Source organism: Myxine glutinosa, chromosome 11 (genome assembly GCF_964187855.1).
Source record: "Myxine glutinosa chromosome 11, kmMyxGlut1.1, whole genome shotgun sequence".
NCBI classification, from domain to species: Eukaryota; Metazoa; Chordata; class Myxini; order Myxiniformes; family Myxinidae; genus Myxine; species Myxine glutinosa.
This window is the reverse complement of record NC_136271.1, coordinates 47380789-47400596: the sequence shown is the minus strand read 5'-3', so window position 1 is coordinate 47400596 and position 19808 is coordinate 47380789. Positions and strand designations below refer to the sequence as shown.

At 48.0% G+C, this 19808-nt stretch overlaps 1 protein-coding gene across 1 annotated transcript in view; it reads right to left on the bottom strand.

Moving 5' to 3' along the window:
• Positions 1–10097: 10097 nt before the first annotated feature.
• Positions 10098–19808, bottom strand: part of LOC137436653 (galectin-9) — a 34375-nt gene continuing 24664 nt past the window's right edge. The window contains exons 3-6 of the mRNA XM_068130636.2: positions 19409–19708; positions 18885–18973; positions 18564–18729; positions 10098–13570 (exon numbers count right to left, since the gene is read on the bottom strand). Coding sequence (XP_067986737.2) covers positions 13424–13570; positions 18564–18729; positions 18885–18973; positions 19409–19708 — 702 coding nt within the window. The 3' untranslated portion in view covers positions 10098–13423. The remainder of the gene's footprint in view (positions 13571–18563; positions 18730–18884; positions 18974–19408; positions 19709–19808) is intronic.

The following is a 19808-nucleotide window of genomic DNA, read 5'->3' as shown; positions in this document are numbered from 1 at the left end:
GGCGGCTCGGGTGATGTCGGCCTTAAGGCCTTCAAAGGCCGCCAATGCGGCCGGACTCAGTGGGAAGGTGTCGCAGGCCACGAGGGGGCAAAGTTTCGCAGAGAAATTTTGCACCCATTTGGAGTAATGGGCGAATAGCCCGAGGACGCGCTTCAGGGACGCCCGATCACAGGGAGGGGCCATGTCGAGCAAAGGTCGCAGACGCTCCTTATCCGGAGCGACAGAGCCATGGGTCACGGTGTACCCCAGAAGATCTATCGTGCGTAGGGAGTATTGGCACTTATCCTCGTTCATAGTTAAGTGATACCTCTGCGCGACCTCAAGGAAGCGCTTCAGATTAGCATCATGGTGCCCTTGGTCATATCCACAAACCGTAAGATTATCGAGGTAGACAAAAACATCGGTTAAGTGCTCCCGCACAATGAGGTCATCCATGGCCCTCTGGAAACAAGCGACCCCGTTCGTTACCCCAAAAGGCAATCGCGTAAATTGGTACAACCGCTGCCCCGACTCAAAAGCGGTATAGATACGATCCGCCCTAGAGATAGGGATCTGGTGGTACGCACTACGGAGATCGAGAGTGCTATAGACCGAATACTGGGACACCTGTTGCACCAGCACGTCCATCCCCGGAAGGGGGTAGGCATCCAGCTGTGTAAAGCAGTTAATCGTTTGGGAATAGTCGATTACCATGCGTCTGCGGTGGGCCTCGCTGCGCACCACCAAGACCTGGGCGCGCCACGGCGACCTGCTAGGTTCTATGATGCCATCTTTCAAGAGCTGAGCCGTTTCGTCCGCAATGAATTGCATGTCTGCGCGAGAGTAGCGCCGTGATTTCACCGCGACAGGGGTACAGTCGGAGGTTAGATTGGGGAACAGCGAAAGTGGCTGGATGTCCATTTTCGCTAGGGCGCACACCGCAAGCGCGTCGTCCGCCCCCACAACAAGCGTGTCAGGCCCACAAAAACTCCATTACCAGACGTCCATGCAGCTTAAGAAAATCGTGTCCTAACAGAATATCAGCACATAAAGCTGGTAAAACCATAAGGTGTACATCAGGAAAAACCCGTCCCTTTAGCACGAGTTTCAATCGGCATTCCCCCTTCGTGCTGAGTCGAAGCCCCTGGGAAGCCATGAAGAACCGTCTCGTAGACCTCCAGATCCGCCATCCATGCCTGAGCACAAGTCGCTGGTCGATAAAACTATCCGTAGACCCTGTATCCACCAAGGCCCGAACACAATGGCCTTCGACCATGAGGGGAATAAGGGCTTGAGCCAGGCCAGACGAGGCTGCTGGGAGTGGGACTGAACCCCCCGAATGGGTCGGACAAGCCTCACGGGTGGATCCTATGCCAGCAGCAGTTTTGCGGTCGTGGCTGGAGTATGCGTTGTCCATGGGGAATCCATTAATGCCATCAGAGGGCTTTCCCAAGCATTCCGGTGTTTCGCGATTCAAAATCTGACAATTCTGACGGGAAAAGGCCTCCGTAGTATTTGAAAACGCCTTTTGACACTTTTGGCAGGAAAAGGCCTCCGTAGTATTCGAAATCACCTTTTCCGGGGTGAGGGCCACCGTTAGCTCGTGGACGACACGAGGAGAACGTTCCGCTGGGGCTTGGCGAGGCTTCAAAGCCCTTTGCGTGGCCTGGAGTTTGGTCAAGGACACGTACTTAGTGCCCGATTGAGGATGAGACTGTGGTGGCTGTCCGGTGACGCCCGCCAAGGACGTCTGAGCGCCCAGGGGCCCGCAGAGAGGGGCCCTCCCCTTCGAAGACGGGTAAGGCGCTGGGTTTCGGGCTCGGCTCGCAGGCTCCGCAATGAGCCCCTTCAAGGTCGCCGCGACCACGCGACCGCGACCGCGCGATTCAATGAGCCGCGAGCCGCGTGCCGTTTTCCTGCACACTTTCGCGTAATGTCCCTTTTGCGAGCACAAATGGCATATAGCGTCTCGTGCCGGACACACGGGCCGGGCATGGCGTGGCCCCCCACAGAAAAAGCATGCGGCCCCGCGCAAGGCCTTGGGTCTGGCCGTAGCGGCAGCCGTCAGGACTGGGTCTTCCTCCGGAGCATCCCGGAGTTCCGCGAGCAGGTCCGCGTCCTCGGCGGTAGCACTCTCCGGCCGGGCGTGTAGTGTAGTGCCCGCCAAGAGGCGCGTGCGATCATAGGTGTTCGATTGCATCCGCGCTTCGGTGTATACTTTCCCTTGCTCGAGTGCCGTAGCGAAGGTCAGGTCGGTCTTCTCTAGGAGCTTGAGCCTTAGTTCCTGGGAGGAGACCCCTGCAATAAAGGCATCTAAAAGAAGATCATCCTGAGACTGCGCGGGAGTCCGTGGCTCCTTGATGCTGTCCAGCAAGAGCTGCCGGAGCTCCTGGGCGTAGTGGTCCATCGCCTCGTTGGGTTGCTGACGTCGCGTTAGCAGCAAATATCGTGCATACTCCGGGCTTTTTTCCTTTATGTACAGCCGTTTGAGCTCCGCGATCGAGAGGTCATACGTCGCGAATTGAGCGATGGAATTGTACACCTTGTAGTCGATTTTTGAATGAAGCGTTGCTAGCTTCGCGGCAGCCGTCGGCGCGGTCTCAGGCTCCTCGAAATGATTCTCCAATGTTCTGAGCCAGTGCTTCAGTTGCAAGCCACCATCCGGGGCTTGCGGGTCGGCGCAGAATACGGCAACCGCCAGCGTCTTGTTGCCAGCCATGTCGGTAGATATAAATGGAATTAAGTGTTGTGGAAAACCAATCAGGTCCACACAACTTTAGTCCAACTTGTGGTTTAATTCCATTTAGATCATGACATCATCCTGTAATGCAGGAAATGCAATAAGTATACGATGTGGCATCACATGGGACCATTCATAACATTCAATGCAAGCAAGCTGAATATTCTATGCTGGCGTACCGTTAGCGAGTCTACCAGATGTAACGTGTCACAGGAGAAGTCCTCGGAGCACCGTCCGCAGCAGCGGGTTTTATAGTCACGCCCCTAGCGGTGTCAACGAGCAGCGAGCATCACCCCGGGTTCAGTACGAATACGATTTCACTACAGCGAGGTCCACCTTCGGTTGAGCTTCAACTTTCCGACAGATGGCCTCACATTATCCTCAAGCACCCTCTGGTACAATGAAGAATTCATGGTAGATTCTATGATGGTGAGCTGCCCAGGCCCTGATGCAGCAAAGCTGCCCCAAACCATAATATTTCCACCACCATGCTTTACAGTTGGTATCAGGTTCTTGTGGGCAAATGCTGTCTTTGGTTTTCACCAAACATGTCTTCTGGTACTGTGGCCAAATAGCTCTACCTTTGACTCATCTGTCCAGAGCACATTGTTCCAGAACTGCTGGTCTTTGCCAAGGTGTTCATTGGCAAACTTTAGTCTTGCCCTGATGTTCTTTCTGGACAGCAAAGGTTTTCTCCTGGCACACCTCCCATGTAGATCTAATTTGTGCAGCCTCTTTCTAATGGTAGACTCGTGCACTTTGACATCAACAGTGGCAAGAGCTACCTGTAGGTCCCGTGATGACATTCTGGGGTTCTTAGAGACTTCTTTCAGCATCTTAGGGTCTGCTCTCGGGCTGAACTTGCTGGGGCGGCCTGACCTGAACAAGTTGGCAGTTGTTTGGAATCTTCTCCACTTGTGGATGATCTTCCGGACAGTCGAATGATTGATTTCAAATTGTTTGGAGATCTTTTTAAATCCCTTCCCAGACTCGTAGGCATCTACGTAGTGTGTTCAAAAAGTATCCGACCTTTATTTTTCGTGCGTAAAAAAAAGAAGCGAGGGAGGCGTTGATTGGTGCACGTATGTAGGCGATCCTAATGCGCACGCGTGAATTTTTTCCCACCTGCAGAAGCTGTCATTCGACGGCAGACCGCCGATGAGTGAGGACATGTAGGCGAGCGCCGTCGGATTTTCGTTTTTGACAAAATGACGGAAAAACTTGAACAACGCTACTGCATCAAATTTTGTGTAAAGCTTGGCGATTCCCAAGTGGAAACGATCCGCAAGATTCAACACCGTTCATTCCATTATGAAGGGGTATTTGGGCTTCAGGAGAATCTCAGCGAAGTTTGTACCAAAGCTGCTAACGATTGAGCAGAAGCAACTCCGTTTGGAGATCGCACAGGACATGCTGGAGACTGTGAACAGTGATCCCAGCTTCCTCAACACAGTGATCACTGGCGATGAGTCCTGGGTTTATGGGTACGACCCAGAAACCAAGTTGCAGTCATCACAATGGAAGCATCCAACATCCCCGAGGCCAAAAAACACAAAATTTGATGCAGTAGCGTTGTTCAAGTTTTTCCGTCATTTTGTCAAAAACGAAAATCCGACGGCGCCCGCTTACATGTCCTCACTCATCGGCGGTCTGCCGTCGAATGACAGCTTCTGCAGGTGGGAAAAAATTCACGCGTGCGCATTACGATCACCTACATACGTGCACCAATCAACGCCTCCCTAGCTTCTTTTTTTTTTACGCACGAAAAATAAAGGTCGGATACTTTTTCAACACAGTAGTATAACCTTCTTTCTGAAGGAGAGAGCTCTTTTGATCTAGACATGGCGACGCCGCACACTTCAACAACAAAGAGCAAACCAAACGAAATGTCTGAGGTTTAAATAAGACAGGTTCCTCCAAGATCCTCTCTAACGATGTTCTTGTGGCGGTTACCTTATGTGCAGGTAACCGCATGTGGCGGTTACCTTATGTGATTACCTTATTTGGGCATAATACACGTGCACGGGCCTGTTGGACTTGTGCGGATGTGACGCACGCGCGGTTGCCGGAGCAACGCCCTCCGAAGAGGGCTTTGGGCTTTATATAAGCATGCCGACTTCCGTTCGAGTTTAGTGTGCTGGATCTTGCTGTTACAATAAACCATCTTCGAACCTTACGAATGGCCTCGTTCTCTCGCCTTCCGCGACTCCTAAACTGGTGACCTCCGACTGCCCCCGAACGGATTCGGGGGCTGCGAACGAACACGGCAAGCGCGCCCTAGCCAGGGAAGCCACCTAAGCTGGTGACGCCGGCTTCTCCCGCACGGCTTCGGGCACAGTTTCGAACGCGGTTTTGAAATGCCGGAGTTTCGGTAATGACGACGGCCATGACTATGAGGTTCGTGCACCGCGCTCGGCTCCTCCTCTACGACCGGAGGGGCGAACCTATTCCAAGACCCTCCGAAGGCACGGCTGCTTCGTCACCTTCGCGCGCACCGACGTTGGCGGAACGGTTGTTTCGTCGCCTTCGCGTGCGCTGACGTTAGCGGCACGGCCGCTTCGTCACCCTCGCGCAACTACACCTACAACCGCAACTACTTCTCCGACCCTGCATCCTCGGGAGGCCCGCGAGGAACCTCGGCAGCCTCCCCCGAGGCCTTGACCAGCCCCTCGGTTGGCTCACTCGCTTTTCGCGTGCACCGCTCGAGCCTTCTCGGCACTGCACCCGCGACCTGCAACCTCGGGAGGCCCGCGAGGAACCTCGGCAGCCTCCCCCGAGGACTTGCCCAGCCCCTCGGTCGCCTCGGCCTACGCATAGGCCCGTGGAGTGCATTCTGGGGGGACGTATGTGGCGGTTACCTTATGTGCAGGTAACCGCATGTGGCGGTTACCTTATTTGGGCATAATACACGTGCACGGGCCTGTTGGACTTGTGGTTGTGCGGACGTGACGCACATGCGGTTGCCGGAGCCACGCCCTCCGAAGAGGGCTTTGGGCTTTATATAAGCATGCCGACTTCCGTTCGAGTTTAGTGTGCTGGATCTTGCTGTTACAATAAACCATCTTCGAACCCTACGAATGGCCTCGTTCTCTCGCCTTCCGCGACTCCTAAATTCTAATCATTTGCACCTGAGCTGGTGCACCTGATTCTAATTTTAGGTATTTGAAGTAGTGATAAATGTAGGGGTGTACTTACTTTTTCCACATGTGAAATTTGCATTTATGTTTATTTAAATTATACAATGGACTACAAAATTTAAATAAATAAATAAAAATAAAAATAAAAAACCTCTCCAGCGCGGGCGTCGAACCAGTTCATTCCCGGTGCGATCGGGCCGAGTATCGGCCCGACCGTGGCCGAAGCCGTTGATTCCGCCGTAGCACGCTAACGCATAGGCTCGCGCGTCCCTGGTCCGCCGGGGCTCCGCGGGTGTCCTACCGTGCCTGGCGCCGCTATTCTCTCAAACTTCCGGGAGTAGGTGCCGGTGCCCGGGGACGGAGTTCGCTGTCTAAACATGGTAGTGCTAGGCCAGTGGGACCGCCGGGACCCACGTGCACTCACAAGTTGTTCTGCGCATGGGCGGCAGTATCAGACCGGGGCGCCCAAATGCTCCCCGGCTAAAGTTCATCCTGAAAGCGCCCACATTGTGCGGACAAACCCCACCAAGTCGAGGGCCACGTGGTCAGGAGAACCTCGTCCCTTCTGGTCACACTTTGCCTATCGGCCGGCCTCGAAGACCGAAATTGTGTCGGTTACCGATCCTTCGGGTTCGGAACTATGCCACCGGGGACGGAGTTCGCTGTCTAAACATGGTAGCGCTAGGCCAGTGGGACCGCCGGGACCCACGTGCACTCACAAGCACTCCGAACTATGTTCGGACTACAAAATTTAAATGTTTCATGATATTTGTTATATTATATCACCTTTATCTATCAATATTGTTGAAATGAAGATCAAATAGCTGTACGTTGAAAAAGTCAAAACTTTACATGGGGTGTACTTACTTTTTCACGAGACTGTATCTTCGTCCCCGTCATGAGGGGGCGGGGCATGTTAACTGGCTTAGGGGGTAAGGATAAATTATCCCTTCTATGTCTTCCCCTATGTGATTTATCCTTTAGCTCTTTTGACACCAGTGAGGAAATGGCCATTAATTGCACTAAATAATAAAACGAACCGGAAGCCAGTTCTGAGCACAGCCATTTGGGACGCGCACCAGCTACATCGCCACGGAAGACAGGCAGGCCGAAGACATGCCCCAAGGAGCCATGATTAGCCAGGGTAGAGCAAGAGGCAACTCGCTATTGGGCGGGAGTTGACCAACAGGAAGGCCGGGGTAAGAAGGGACTCGTGATTGGCCAGGGTGGAGCAAGAAGAACAAGCGTTACGCCTAGGTCCGCCATCGGTGAAGTTATGTGAGTTGACAAAGTGGAAGACGCAGAAAACATGCTATGATATGATATTTCGCTCACAAGGTTCAGACATACATGGAGGCGGCCATCTTGGATTTTGACGTGGCGACCCAATTTTCAATAGCTTTCTTCCTTGTGCCTAGATACACCCAAACACCAGATTAGAAGTTGGTACTTTGCTTATTTTTCAAGATATTTCACTCACAAAGTTCAGACATATATATAGTGGCGGCCATCTTGGATTTTGACGTGGCGACCCAATTTAGAATAGCGTTCTTCCTTATGCCGAAATACACCCACACACCAAATTAGAAGTTGGTACTTCGCTTATTTTTCAACATATTCATCTCACAAGGTTCAGACATACATGGCGGCGGCCATCTTGGATTTTGACGTGGCGACCCAATTTTAAACAGCCTTCTTGCGTGTGCCTAGATACACCCACACACCAGATTAGAAGTTGGTACTTCGCTTATTTTTCAAGATATTTCGCTCACAAGGTTCAGACATATATATGGTGGCGGCCATCTTGGATGTTGACGTGGCGACCCAATTTTCAATAGCGTTCTTCCTTATGCCGAGATACACCCAAACACCAGATTAGAAGTTGGTACTTCGCTTATTTTTCAAGATATTCATCTCACAAGGTTCAGACATACATGGCGGCGGCCATCTTGGATTTTGACGTGGCGACCCAATTTTCAATAGCGTTCTTCCTTATGCCGAGATACACCCACACACCAAATTAGACGTTGGTACTTCACTTATTTTTCAAGATATTCATCTCACAAGGTTCAGACATACATGGTGGCGGCCATCTTGGATTTTGACGTGGCGACCCAATTTTCAATAGCGTTCTTCCTTATGCCGAGATACACCCACACACCAAATTAGAAGTTGGTACTTCGCTTATTTTTCAAGATATTCATCTCACAAGGTTCAGACATACATGGCATCAGACATACATGGCGGCAGCCATCTTGGATTTTGACGTGGGTTGCACCCACACACCAAATTTGAATGCAGTCCTTCGCTTTCGCACGCAAACACGCACGGATGGACGGACGGACGGACATACGGACTGAGGGGAAAGCCATAGTCCCCCTTTCGCTACGCTGTGCGACGGGGGACAAAAACAAAAGAACCACCTTTGGAGGCCATTTTTCCCTGCAGAGGAAAAAACAATTCCTCTGGGGGACAATTTTTCCCCCAGAGGAAAATCGTGTGATTTCCCCCCCCCCCCCCCCCATCAGCGGGGGACAATTTTTCCCCGCAGATTTTTCCCCTGGCCCCCTTTTTGAAGCAATGTTTTATGGCCGGATGCCCTTCCTGCCGCCAACCCTGTTGGTCACCTCTTGCGACACACAGGGAATTACCAGTGACCTGGTACTCAATTTGCCGACCTCGGAAGGATGACAGGCCGAGTCAACCCCGCTTATTGGTGGAGAAGCGCTGATGACATCATGACCCAACGTTAAAAGAAATCGAGGACCGACATTTCCTCCCCCTTGCTTTCTTGCTCTTGCCCTCATGCGTTCTGACCCTCTCTGACCCTCCGATCTTGCCCTGTTCTTGCCCTCCTCTGGTACCCTTGTTCTTCTCCTTCACGCATTTATGCTTGGACTGGCGGTGTTCAGAGACAACACCAGGAGACGTGCAGAGTTTTGCAGGCGGAAACGACTCGCGGCTTGCCGCTACAGCGTGATGAGGTCTAGTACGAGCGCTGCAGTGTGAAAGGGTGCAACGAGGCCTAGTTCCCACCAACGTGTGCGCTTCGCGCGCAACGCCGGCCGGACCTCCGGAGCCTTGGCAATTCCTGGCGAGACCCCCCGAGCTGATCAGAGCTAAGTGCACGATAAACCACACGTTATTATTTTCCAGTTCTTTTATTCCCCATTTGTCCGTGTTATAAGTCTGGTGTGAAGGATCGCATCGGAATTTTGCTTTACCGCCGCGTTTTCTTGTTATCGGCATTTCTTTTAATAAATCCTTTCATTATTTTCTGTACATTTATAAACCCGGTTTTTGTTTTGAGTTTATTTTCAGCAGGTTGAAGACTGCCCAGCAGGATCACTCAGGTAAGCACTTCAGCTTCCTCCCCTTTCTTCCCCCGCATACATAAAATCCGCATTTGGGCATCACCTCCAAGTTAAAGCTTGCTATTGGCCATCCGTGACTCTCCTGGTGTTAACTGGGAGGGAATCACACGATAATATGTCATACTTCAGGAATAATACTAATAATTTTGGGGCAGAATAAACCTCAGTAGCTGGAGAGTAGCCTAGGATGGCCCCTGTAATGACACTGGTTATCAAATATCTGTTGCACCAACAATATATTTTTCCACAAAGACAGTTTATAATTGTTCTCTTATTCCAATGTCAACCATTCATGTGGACTGCATCCATATGTCCAAAAGTTATGCTCTGTATATACATACGGTCTGTTCATTGGCAACCAGAGGCCTGGCTTTGATGTTTTCAGCCAATGTGTGAAAAGAGATGGTTTCTCCCATTTAGCTTATAGGCAGGATGGGAGAACGTCTTTATGTGACGTCAGACATGAAAAAAGAAGCGTTTAAGTTTCATCGATAAGTCAGGATGTGCGGTGTTAGCGCTTCCTGGACAAGTCTTACACGAGCTCTTACACGAGCCTCGATCTTGTATACGGGAAAAAAAAGAAAAATCATTGTGCATAACAAGCATGTGCGTTAACGATGTTGATCACCTCCTCTCTTTGATGTCGCTTTTTTTTTTGAGTCATCAATAAGCTGCATGGAATGTTGAAGGGTATGCTGGAGGGAGATACAACACAAGCTTCAAAATGCATATGGCTTTGTGCTTGCCCATGTTTCCTTGTACTGATTTTAGGAGAACGCAGGTTGGAACAAGCAGATGATCTCATTATTAACCACTGTGTTATCCCTACTGAATAAAAAGTACAAGATTATGGCACCCATACAACAATTGGCACGGTTGGCCCAAAATGGCCTGTAGCATATTCATTTATTTACGTGTGATAACATGTTCCATGTTCCAACACCATTTGCAAACATGGGATTGTTAATTGCAAAAAAAAATTAAAATGTGAAATTACAGGAATGTAAATGTCCTTTTAACACCATGAGTAACCTTAAACACCCTTTGAAGGAATAAGATAAACACTGTTAGCATGCGGATGTGTTTGAAGGAGATGGTTGAGAACTGTGAGGTGTGGCGATGCGGTTTCACAATGAGGAGAGAAAGTTGCTGACTTCATGGTGATGTTCATGCTCAATAATGTTTCAGAATCGAGATCCATTAAGGATGAAAGTTCCGGTTTCAGAGACCGAGTACAACAAGGAGCATGGCGTTATCAATTTGGCGTTATGCAGGCAGGCAGATTCATCAATGTGAGCGCCATCCGTCAGATGGATGTTAAGCTCGGCGTCTCATCAGGTAGTATTAGTCGGTGGACATTAAAGATCCCACGGTGTCCTTTGGAAAGAGAAGGCAAGTTATCTCCAGCACCCTGAACAAATTGCAAATTCCTGCCTGTATTGTAGGTAATAAGTGGCCTGGTGTTCTTGGACGCTCCTTGATACCAAGTTACACCACTTGCTATCACACAGTGTGGTTGCTGTCTGGGCAGAAGGTTCTCCACTCAAACGAATTGGCAGGTGGTTTGCATGTTTCAGCTGAACGGTCTTCTTCATATACGAAGGGCAAGCAATTCTACATCGATGACTGAATGCTGGTACTTAGAATTTGTACAACTAGGGCATGCCCGTACTATATCTATATCTAAAATTATATCCCCCCCCCTCTATTTACATGAAATGGTTTGGTCCAAAGCGAACGGCTTGCGAGTGGTGACAATCCCCCCCCTCTATTTACATGCAATGGTTTGGTCCAAAGCGAACGGCTTCCGGAGTTTGGTAAAGAAATCGCCATCGCGTGCACAAACGCGCAGGAAAGCGAATGAATCGCAAATTCGTTTTTATTAGTTGTAAAACATAGTTTAACGCCAACATAGTTTGCAAACGTGAAATAAATGAATACGCTCTCAAATGTGCCATCCGAGGCAGAGTGTGCCCGCCACGTTCGGCACACGCGATCGTTCGCTGCTCTCTGATTGGTTGAATCGTTTTTTGGACATAGCTCGGTAAGTAATTGTCCGATTAATATGAAACCTTGAAAAGGCACATCCTCGGGTCCCCAGCAATATACCTGGCAAGTTAAAAGTATATCGGACCCGTGGTTGTCGAGAAACAGCGGTCACAGACAAACGTACAGACAGACAGAGATTACTGGAATTATAGATAGATGTACAAAATGACTTGGTACAATTTTAAAAGTAACTGAAAGTTTTTTTGGAAAATGAATGTAAAATATCTCCACGTATATGCCAACAACGCAGGTATTTTGTAGATGCCAGGGTGACTTAGAACCAAAACATTGTGATCACGTGATAACAGTCACCCGTTTTCAGTGAGAATCAGGATCTTTCGCGAAGGAATAATTCACCGTGTGCACTCATGGAAAGATTTTAAATTCTACCTACGAGAATGAACGTACAGATAAAGGTGTGTTTGTTCGTCGCCATTACAGAGCGAAATCAAAGTGAAAGCGAGATGAGATGAGATAGAAAGTTGTTCACAGAAAGGTGCTTCTGCAGGCGATTTTTTTTACCTCCACATCCTAAGGTGGACCGAGGTTATGTTTTCAGCCCTGTCTCTGTCTGTTTCTTTGTCTGTCTGTAAGCACGGTATTTCCAAAGGGTATGGACAGATTCAGACGAAACTTGGTGGAGGTGGACAGGTTGGGTGTGTGACAAGGACGAATCGATTCGATTTTGGTGAAGATCCGAATCTGGATCGAGATACGAGAATTTTTAAATTTTTTAATTAAGTGATTCCTCACTTTGAGAGACGGGCCCAAAACGATATATGGCATGATATTTCAAAAGGCTGTGGACGATTTATGACAAAACTGGGTGCATGAGTTGGGTTCGACGACAAGAACAAGCCGATTAGATATTGGTTCAGGTCCGGATCTAGATCCGGCCTATCAGTGGAATACAACAACAACAACAACAACAACAACAACAACAACAACAACAACATGCATTTTAAGGCCATTTTCCCTGCTAGAGCGGGGGTTAGCCTTGCGGTCCCCATGACAATCTTCTCCAAAATACAAAACGTAAACTGTTCACCTGGTGGAGGTATGTGCTCTTCCGAGTGCCATTCTAGTTCTTTTTCCTGAGCTTGGGATGCCATTAGCAATTCATTTGGCTTGTTAGGTTGTGCAATATTAATGGTCTGTAGAGACCATGTTGAATGCATGGTGATGAATGAGATTTGAGCTTTGTTGATAATGTAGTTTATGGCTTAAGTAGATGTGAGAAGTGGAAAAATGTGTTGTGGACAGGCATGATGGGTGGGAAATTGGTGGGGGAGAAGGAGGGAAAGGGGGGGGGGGGGGGAGGAGAGGGTGGGAAGACAGCAGAAATTTAAAAAATTGCATTTCAAAGAGGGACCATGAATATCCCTCATCATACAAATAGTGGGCTCCCAATAAAAATTGTTTGGACTCATTCACAAACTCCCATTACTGCATAAAAATACATCTATTGTAATAAAAAGGAAAAACACAGTGAAGCCATGAGTGAAGTCTCGGTCGACCCACCCTTTTTTTAGACCCTCAAGACCCCCAAAGACCATTCCACCCTTTAGACTGTTTAGACTTTAGATCCATTAGACTATTTCAAACCCTTCGACATCTTAATACACCTTAGACCCTTTAAATCCTATAGAATATAGACTCTTTGAAATTCTTACACTCCTTTAGATCCTTAGACCCCTAACTACGATTGCAACATATCCCTTAGACCCCTTTAAGACACTTTAGACCCCTTCACCCTTTAGACCTTTTAGCCCCTTAGACAATTTACACCCCCCAACTACTATGGCAACCTACACCTTCGACCTTTGGAGCCCTTATAGAGCCTTTCGACCTCATCAATCATTTAGCCATTTACACCCTTGAGACCCCTTGGACATGTAGACCTTAAGACCCTCTAGACTCGTTAGACAAACAAACATCTAAAGTCTTCTTGCAATATACAGACTACTCTTTTCAGCAAGTAATGCGCAAACTCTACCCACCCAATGGGTGGGTACTCAACTAGTTTACTATAGATTTTTTTTTTAATCGAACTTTGTCTTCACACACTGTTAATTTTACATTTCAGGAGTCCTACGATCGATAATTGCTAATCAAGGGATTTTCGATCATGTAACACTCACCAATCACTCCATATGCACATGATGCAAAGTTATATTTTCATCTATCTCAAAATGGTTGATTAACTGAGGAGGCACACGGTGTTTGTAAACCACAAAGTGCAATCCATTCACAGCGATCTTGAACTCTGTGTCTGTGCACAGGAAGAGGATCTGCAGAGAGAAAGCGAAAAAAAAAACAGAAACAGCGAGAGAGACCAAGAAAGAACATGCAGAGAGAGACAGACAGAGCGACAGAGCGACAGAGCGACAGAGCAGTAGACAGTGAGGGTAGTAGAAAGTGAGAGAAAGGCATGGAGGTAGAGAGAGGGAAGTAAACAGGGAAGGGAGAGCAGTCGAGAGAGAGAGAGAGCAGTAGAAAGAGAGGGGGCAGAAGAGAGAGCGAGGGCAGTACAGAGAGAGATAGGGGCCGTAGAAAGAGAGATAGGGGCAGCAGAAAGAGAGATAGGGGCAGTAGAAAGAGAGGGGCAGTAAAAAGAGAGGGGGCAGTAGAAAGAGAGGGGGCAGTAGAAAGAGAGGGGGCAGTACAGAGAGAGAGAGAGAGAAGGCAGCACAGAGAGAGAAGGGGCAGTAGAGAGAGTGAGGGGCAGTACAGAGAGGGGGAGAGGGAGAGAGAGAGAGAGAGAGAGAGAGAGAGAGAGAGAGAGAGAGAGAGGGCAGGAGAGAGAGAGAGGGCAGTAGAGAGCGAGGGCAGTACAAACAGAGAGGAGGCAGTAGAGAGAGCGAGGACAGTACAGAGAGAGAGAGAGAGAGAGAGACAAGGGAGGAGACACAGAGAGAAAATCAATGCCCACATCAAACCTCGAACACTAGATGGTTATACCCAATAATATGGGTTTTTGTTATTTTGCATGTTTCTATATATATGACAAGCAATATGACATCACATATTTGATGTGGAATAATATTAGACAAAATACAGTTTGCTTATGTTTCCAATTAATGCAAATCCAGTAAACTCACAAATACACCTTCAGATATATTTTTTATCAATACATTGCAAAAATGAAATGAATGAATAAATAACTAGAACGGCACTCAGTAGAGAGCATACCTCTACCTGGTTGGCCATATCACTCAATGGTGAGGAATCACTTTAAAAATTCTACGAGCTGGATCCGGATCCGGATCTTCACCAAAATTAAATTGATTCTTCCTCGTCACACACACAACCGGTCCACCAAGTTTCGTCCAAATCCGTCCACAACTTTTTGAGATATCCTGCTAAGCATCGTTTTTGGCCCTATCTCCCAATGGTGAAGAATCACTTTTTAAATTCTAGTAGCTGGATCCAAATCCGGATCTTCACCAAAATCGAATCATTTTGTCGGTGTCACATACGCTACATCTTTGCTAAATTTAGTCTGAATACGTCCACAATTTTTTTTTGGAGACATTTTGTTCACAAACGGACAAACAGACAGACAAACAGACAGATAGACAGACAGGGGTGAAAACATAACCTCCATCCATCTGTGGTGGAGGAGGTAAAAAAAAAAAAAAAAATTTTTTAAAGGTTTACCGTTTTATGTATTAGGTTAGAAGGTTGTTTATGTATTAGGTTAGAAGGTTAGAAGGAAAGAAGGCCGCAAGAAGGTTGTTTTTAAAAATAATAATTTGCCCAGTGTGTACCATGGTTTAGTCGTAAGAGTCTTAGTCGTAAGAGGCAACTAAAAGGGTTGGCGTCAGGAAGGGCATCCGACCATAAAAACATTGCCTCAAAAAGAGAACCATGACAAATACAACCACATATGGGCAGGGTACAGCCCGAAGTAGCCCGTGGGGGACCTCACTCCCTCTCGTCAAAACTCAAGGTGGGGAACCCGATCGAAGCAAGGGTGGAAATCACTCCAATAATGATGACGACACGTCTGATGCCCGACGTGGAGATCGGTTTCTGAGGTTTGGGACGTGGAATGTAGGGACAATGACAGGGAGATCAGGAGAAGAGGTGGAAGTATTGGTCAGAAGAAGAATGGACATATGTTGTGTGCAGGAGACGAGATGGAAGGGGAGTGGCGTGAGAATGGTGAAGGGTAGGCAGGGACAGAAATATACAAGTTTGTGTGGCAAGGGAGCCCGGAAGGCGTGCATGATGTTGGTGTCCTGTTTTCTGAGGAGTTTGTCGACAATGTGGTGAGTGTGACTAGAGTGAGTGAAAGGTTGGTGATGGTGAGAATGATGATTGGAAAGCTCTTGGTGAACGTCATCTCGGGATACGCTCCGCAGGTTGGTCGGAGAGATGAAGAGAAGGACAAGTTCTGGTGTGCAATAGAGAAGCTGATGGAAAACGTGAAAGATGATGAAGTTGTTGTGGTAGGAGGAGACCTAAATGGACATGTGTGAAGGAGTATGGACGGTTTTGAGGGAGTTAATGGGGGTTATGGATATGATGTGAGAAATGGAGAAGGTGAAAGGATTTTGGAGTTTGCTGATGGAGCTGATTTGTTGATTTGTAATACTCAGTTCCAGAAAGAGGATAATAAGCTTATTACATACACGTCAGTTGGGTCGACGACAACCGTCGACTACCTGATGGTGCATAGGCGAGATAGGAGGCACCTCCGGGACACAAAGGTGATCCCGGTGGAGGAGGCTGTTTCACAGCACCACTTGGTTGTCTGCGACATGAGGGTGAAAGGTGCAAGGAGAGCTCGGCGCGTGAAGTACCAACCGAGAATGAAGGTGTGGAGGTTGAAAGAGATGACAATGAGGGAGGAATTAAAAGAGAGGCTGAGTATGGTAGAGGATGATGTGGTTGAGCTTGAAAGTGGTTGGATGTCCACGAAAGATAGTCTGTAGGGAGCCATTGGTGAGGTATGTGGATGGACAAAAGGACCACCGAGGCACTCGGACACATGGTGGTGGGATGATGAAGTTGGAAAGAGGATTGACGAGAAGAGGAAGAAGTTCAAGGAGTGGCAGAAGGCGAAGGGTACTGGGGCAGAAAAGGCAGAGCATGAAAGTTATAAGGCAGCCAAGAAGGCTGCAAAGAAAGAGGTAGCAAAGGCACAGGAGGCATGCAGGAAAATGTTCGGAGAACGCTTGGATTCGGAAGAGGGTCAGAGAGCGGTATTCAGGATTGCAAAGCAGATAGCGAAAGAGAGGTGCGATGTGATGGGGGTGAGTTGCTTGAAGGATGAAGTGGGACAAATCGTTGTGGACGCAGATGGAATTAAAGGGAGATGGAAGAGATATATAGATGGAAATGCTGTTGAATGCAGAGAATGAATGGGACGGCAACATCGAGAGTAATCCAGGTTTAGGACTGACAGAGAAGAAAACTGAGAAGGAAGTTGAGGAAGCGATAAAAGCAATGAAGAGTAGAAACGCGGGAGGGCCGACGGGAGTTGTGGGAGATATGTTGAAGGCAGCGGGAAATTGGGGTGTGAAGAGAATGACAGAGCTCTGTAATCTGGCGGTGAAAGAAGGCCGCATTCCAGTGGCTTGGGAACTGAGTACCCTCGTCCCTCTATACAAGGGGAAAGGTGACCCTCTGGACTGTGGCTCGTATCGAGCGATAAAGTTATTGGAGCATGGAATGAAGGTATTGGAAAGGGTGCTGGAGAGGAGGATGAGGAAGAAAGTGAAGATCCACGAAATGCAGTTTGGATTTATGCCAGGAAGAGGAATGACAGATGCGCCTTTTATTGGAAGGCAGTTGCAGGAGAAGTACACGGAGAAGAGGAAGAGGTTGTTTCTTGGGTTTGTTGATCTGGAGAAAGCATTCGATAGGGTTCCACGCGAAGTAGCGACATGGGCATTGAGGAAGTTAGGACTGGAGAAATGGTTGATCAGAGTAGTGATGGAAATGTACGAGAGAGAGCGTACAGCTGTAAGGACGAAGGACGGGAACAGTGGTGAGTTTGAGGTGAAGGTGGGAGTGCATCAAGGGTCGGTGCTAAGTCCTCTACTATTTGTAGCTGTGATGGAGGTGCTGTCTCGGAACGTAAAGGAGGGTTTACCCTGGGAGTTGTTGTATGCAGATGATCCGGTGTTGATTGCAGAAAGTATGGATGGACTGAAGGAGAAGATGAACAAGTGGAAGGAATGTATGGAGAGAAAAGGTCTGAAGGTGAATATCGGAAAGACGAAGGTGATGGCAAGTGGTAAAGCATGCATGTGGTGAGGTGGAAAGAACTGGGAAGTGGCCGTGTGCTGTGTGCAGGAAGGGTATCAGAGTGAACTCCATTCAATGTACAATGTGCGCTGACTGGGTTCATCAAAAATGTAGTGGTCTGGGAGGGTCATTAACCAGTGTGGCAGCTACATTCAAGTGTAAGGTGTGTACAGAGGGAGCTGCAAATGGAGGAAATGTTGAGTTGGATCTTGGAGATGGCGTGAAGCTGGAAGGTGTGAAAACATTTTGCTACCGAGGAGACATGCTGAATGGAGAAGGTGGATCAGACTCGGCAACGGTTGCTTGAGTGAGATGTGCATGGAAAAAGTTTCGGGAACTGAGTGGCGTGCTGACGAGGAGGGGAGTGTCGTTGAAGCTGAAGGGAAAGGTGTATGCTGCATGTGTGAGAAGTGTTATGATTTATGGGAGCGAGACATGGGTAATGAACGTAGAGCAGCAACGAAGGCTGGAAAGGGTGGAAATGCGAATGGTTCGGTGGATGTGTGGAGTATCGTTGAGAGAGAGGAAGACAAATGAATTGCGAAAGATGATGGGAATAGAGCCTGTGATGGATGCTGTGAAGAGAAACAGGTTGAGATGGTTTGGTCATGTATTGAGGAAGGATGAAAGTGACTGGTGAAGAAAAGTGATGGAAATGAATGTGGAAGGAAGTAGAGGATGGGGAAGACCGGGAAAGACGTTGCTAAAGATGGTGGAAGAAGAAATGCGGGCAAGGGGGTTAACAAGGAGAGATGCAGAAAATAGGGCAAAATGGAGAAGATTGTCATGGGGACCGCAAGGCTAACCCCCACTCTAGCAGGGAAAATGGCCTTAAAATGCCTGTTGTTTGTTTTTAATAATTAGCAAATTAGTCTTAAAAACTATTTGCTTAAATTAGAGTGTGTCCAATGACCATTTGTATTCACACAATGTCTGGATTATTATTCTAAAAATCCATGAGAATCAGCACATAAAAGCACTTTATCAGAGCAAGTGCATGCAAGCTGTGAACGTAAACAATCATACTTCAAACCGCTGCAGATGAAGGAAGGGCATTCCACCATCCCTTTCTTCACAACCCCAACTGCCGTTTACGCACGAGTTTCGAACAACTAGCCCGGGCCCGGGGTGTTCGAAGCGAGGGTTGAAGTGCAATGCTTTGCCAGAGGTTGCAATCAGGTTGATGACAAAACTAATCTCACAAATGCAGGCAAGAAAGAAAGCAGTCAGGATTAAAAATCCAAAAGGAACTGTGTTGCACCATCTTATTCTCACAACTGTCATTTCAAGCTTGAAGGTTCTGTCAAATGCATTACACGTGATAGAAATGCCAAAGTTAGGACAGACCGTTCGCAGTTTGGATTCACAGTTCCGTTAATCAACAAACGCCAACCAGGTCGAATCCCATTCGGGATAGGCTTCGAGAATGGCAGTGGCTGAAATGATGCAGGAAAATATTTCAAAAATTAGAGTGTATCACTCTTTTAAAATGAAATAAACGTTTTGACTGAGTTATTGCAGGGTATTGTCAAAGGTTTGCTGGATTGGGGACACTGTCATTGGGAGGGGCAAGCAGAAAGGGATGAATGCAGAAGGGGATAAATAGCAAATCCAGGCAAATGAACAACATGCCAGCAAGGAAGGACCAGACATTACACCTCAGCAAATGCTCACATATTCACATCATAAGCTTCTGCTTACAAATTAGTGGCTTCCAGTGGAACTTTAAAAAGTGATTAGACGCTGCTCAAAATACAAGCACAAATTAAAACTTCGATTCAGGATTTCTAGTTTGCTGCAATTGTCAGATGTAAGCAATTTGATTGATGTGGATTAATTGGGCCTTTGTACAACAACAATAAATCACTCACGAGTGCTGGCAAGACTTGTGGAGATGGTGCAACAGGAAATGGACAAGACATCCCCGATGTCATCAACGCAGGAGGAAATATACCTCCAAAACCACCAGGAAAAGGGGTTGCAGACGGATAAGGGGTTGCAGCAGGATAAGGGGTTGCAGCAGGATAAGGGGTTGCAGCAGGATAAGGGGTTGCAGCAGGATAAGGGGTTGCAGCAGGATAAGGGGTTGCAGCAGGATAAGGGGTTGCAGCAGGAAAAGGGGTTGCAGCAGGAAAAGGGGTTGTAGCAGGTAAGGGGTAGCCCTCAGGTCCCTAGAAGAAAGGGCGAGAGAATCACAAGAGTGCAGACATCTGTAAAGGTGAAGAAAAAACACTGAAATACATTTGTGGGAATGGTGGGGAATAAAGAATA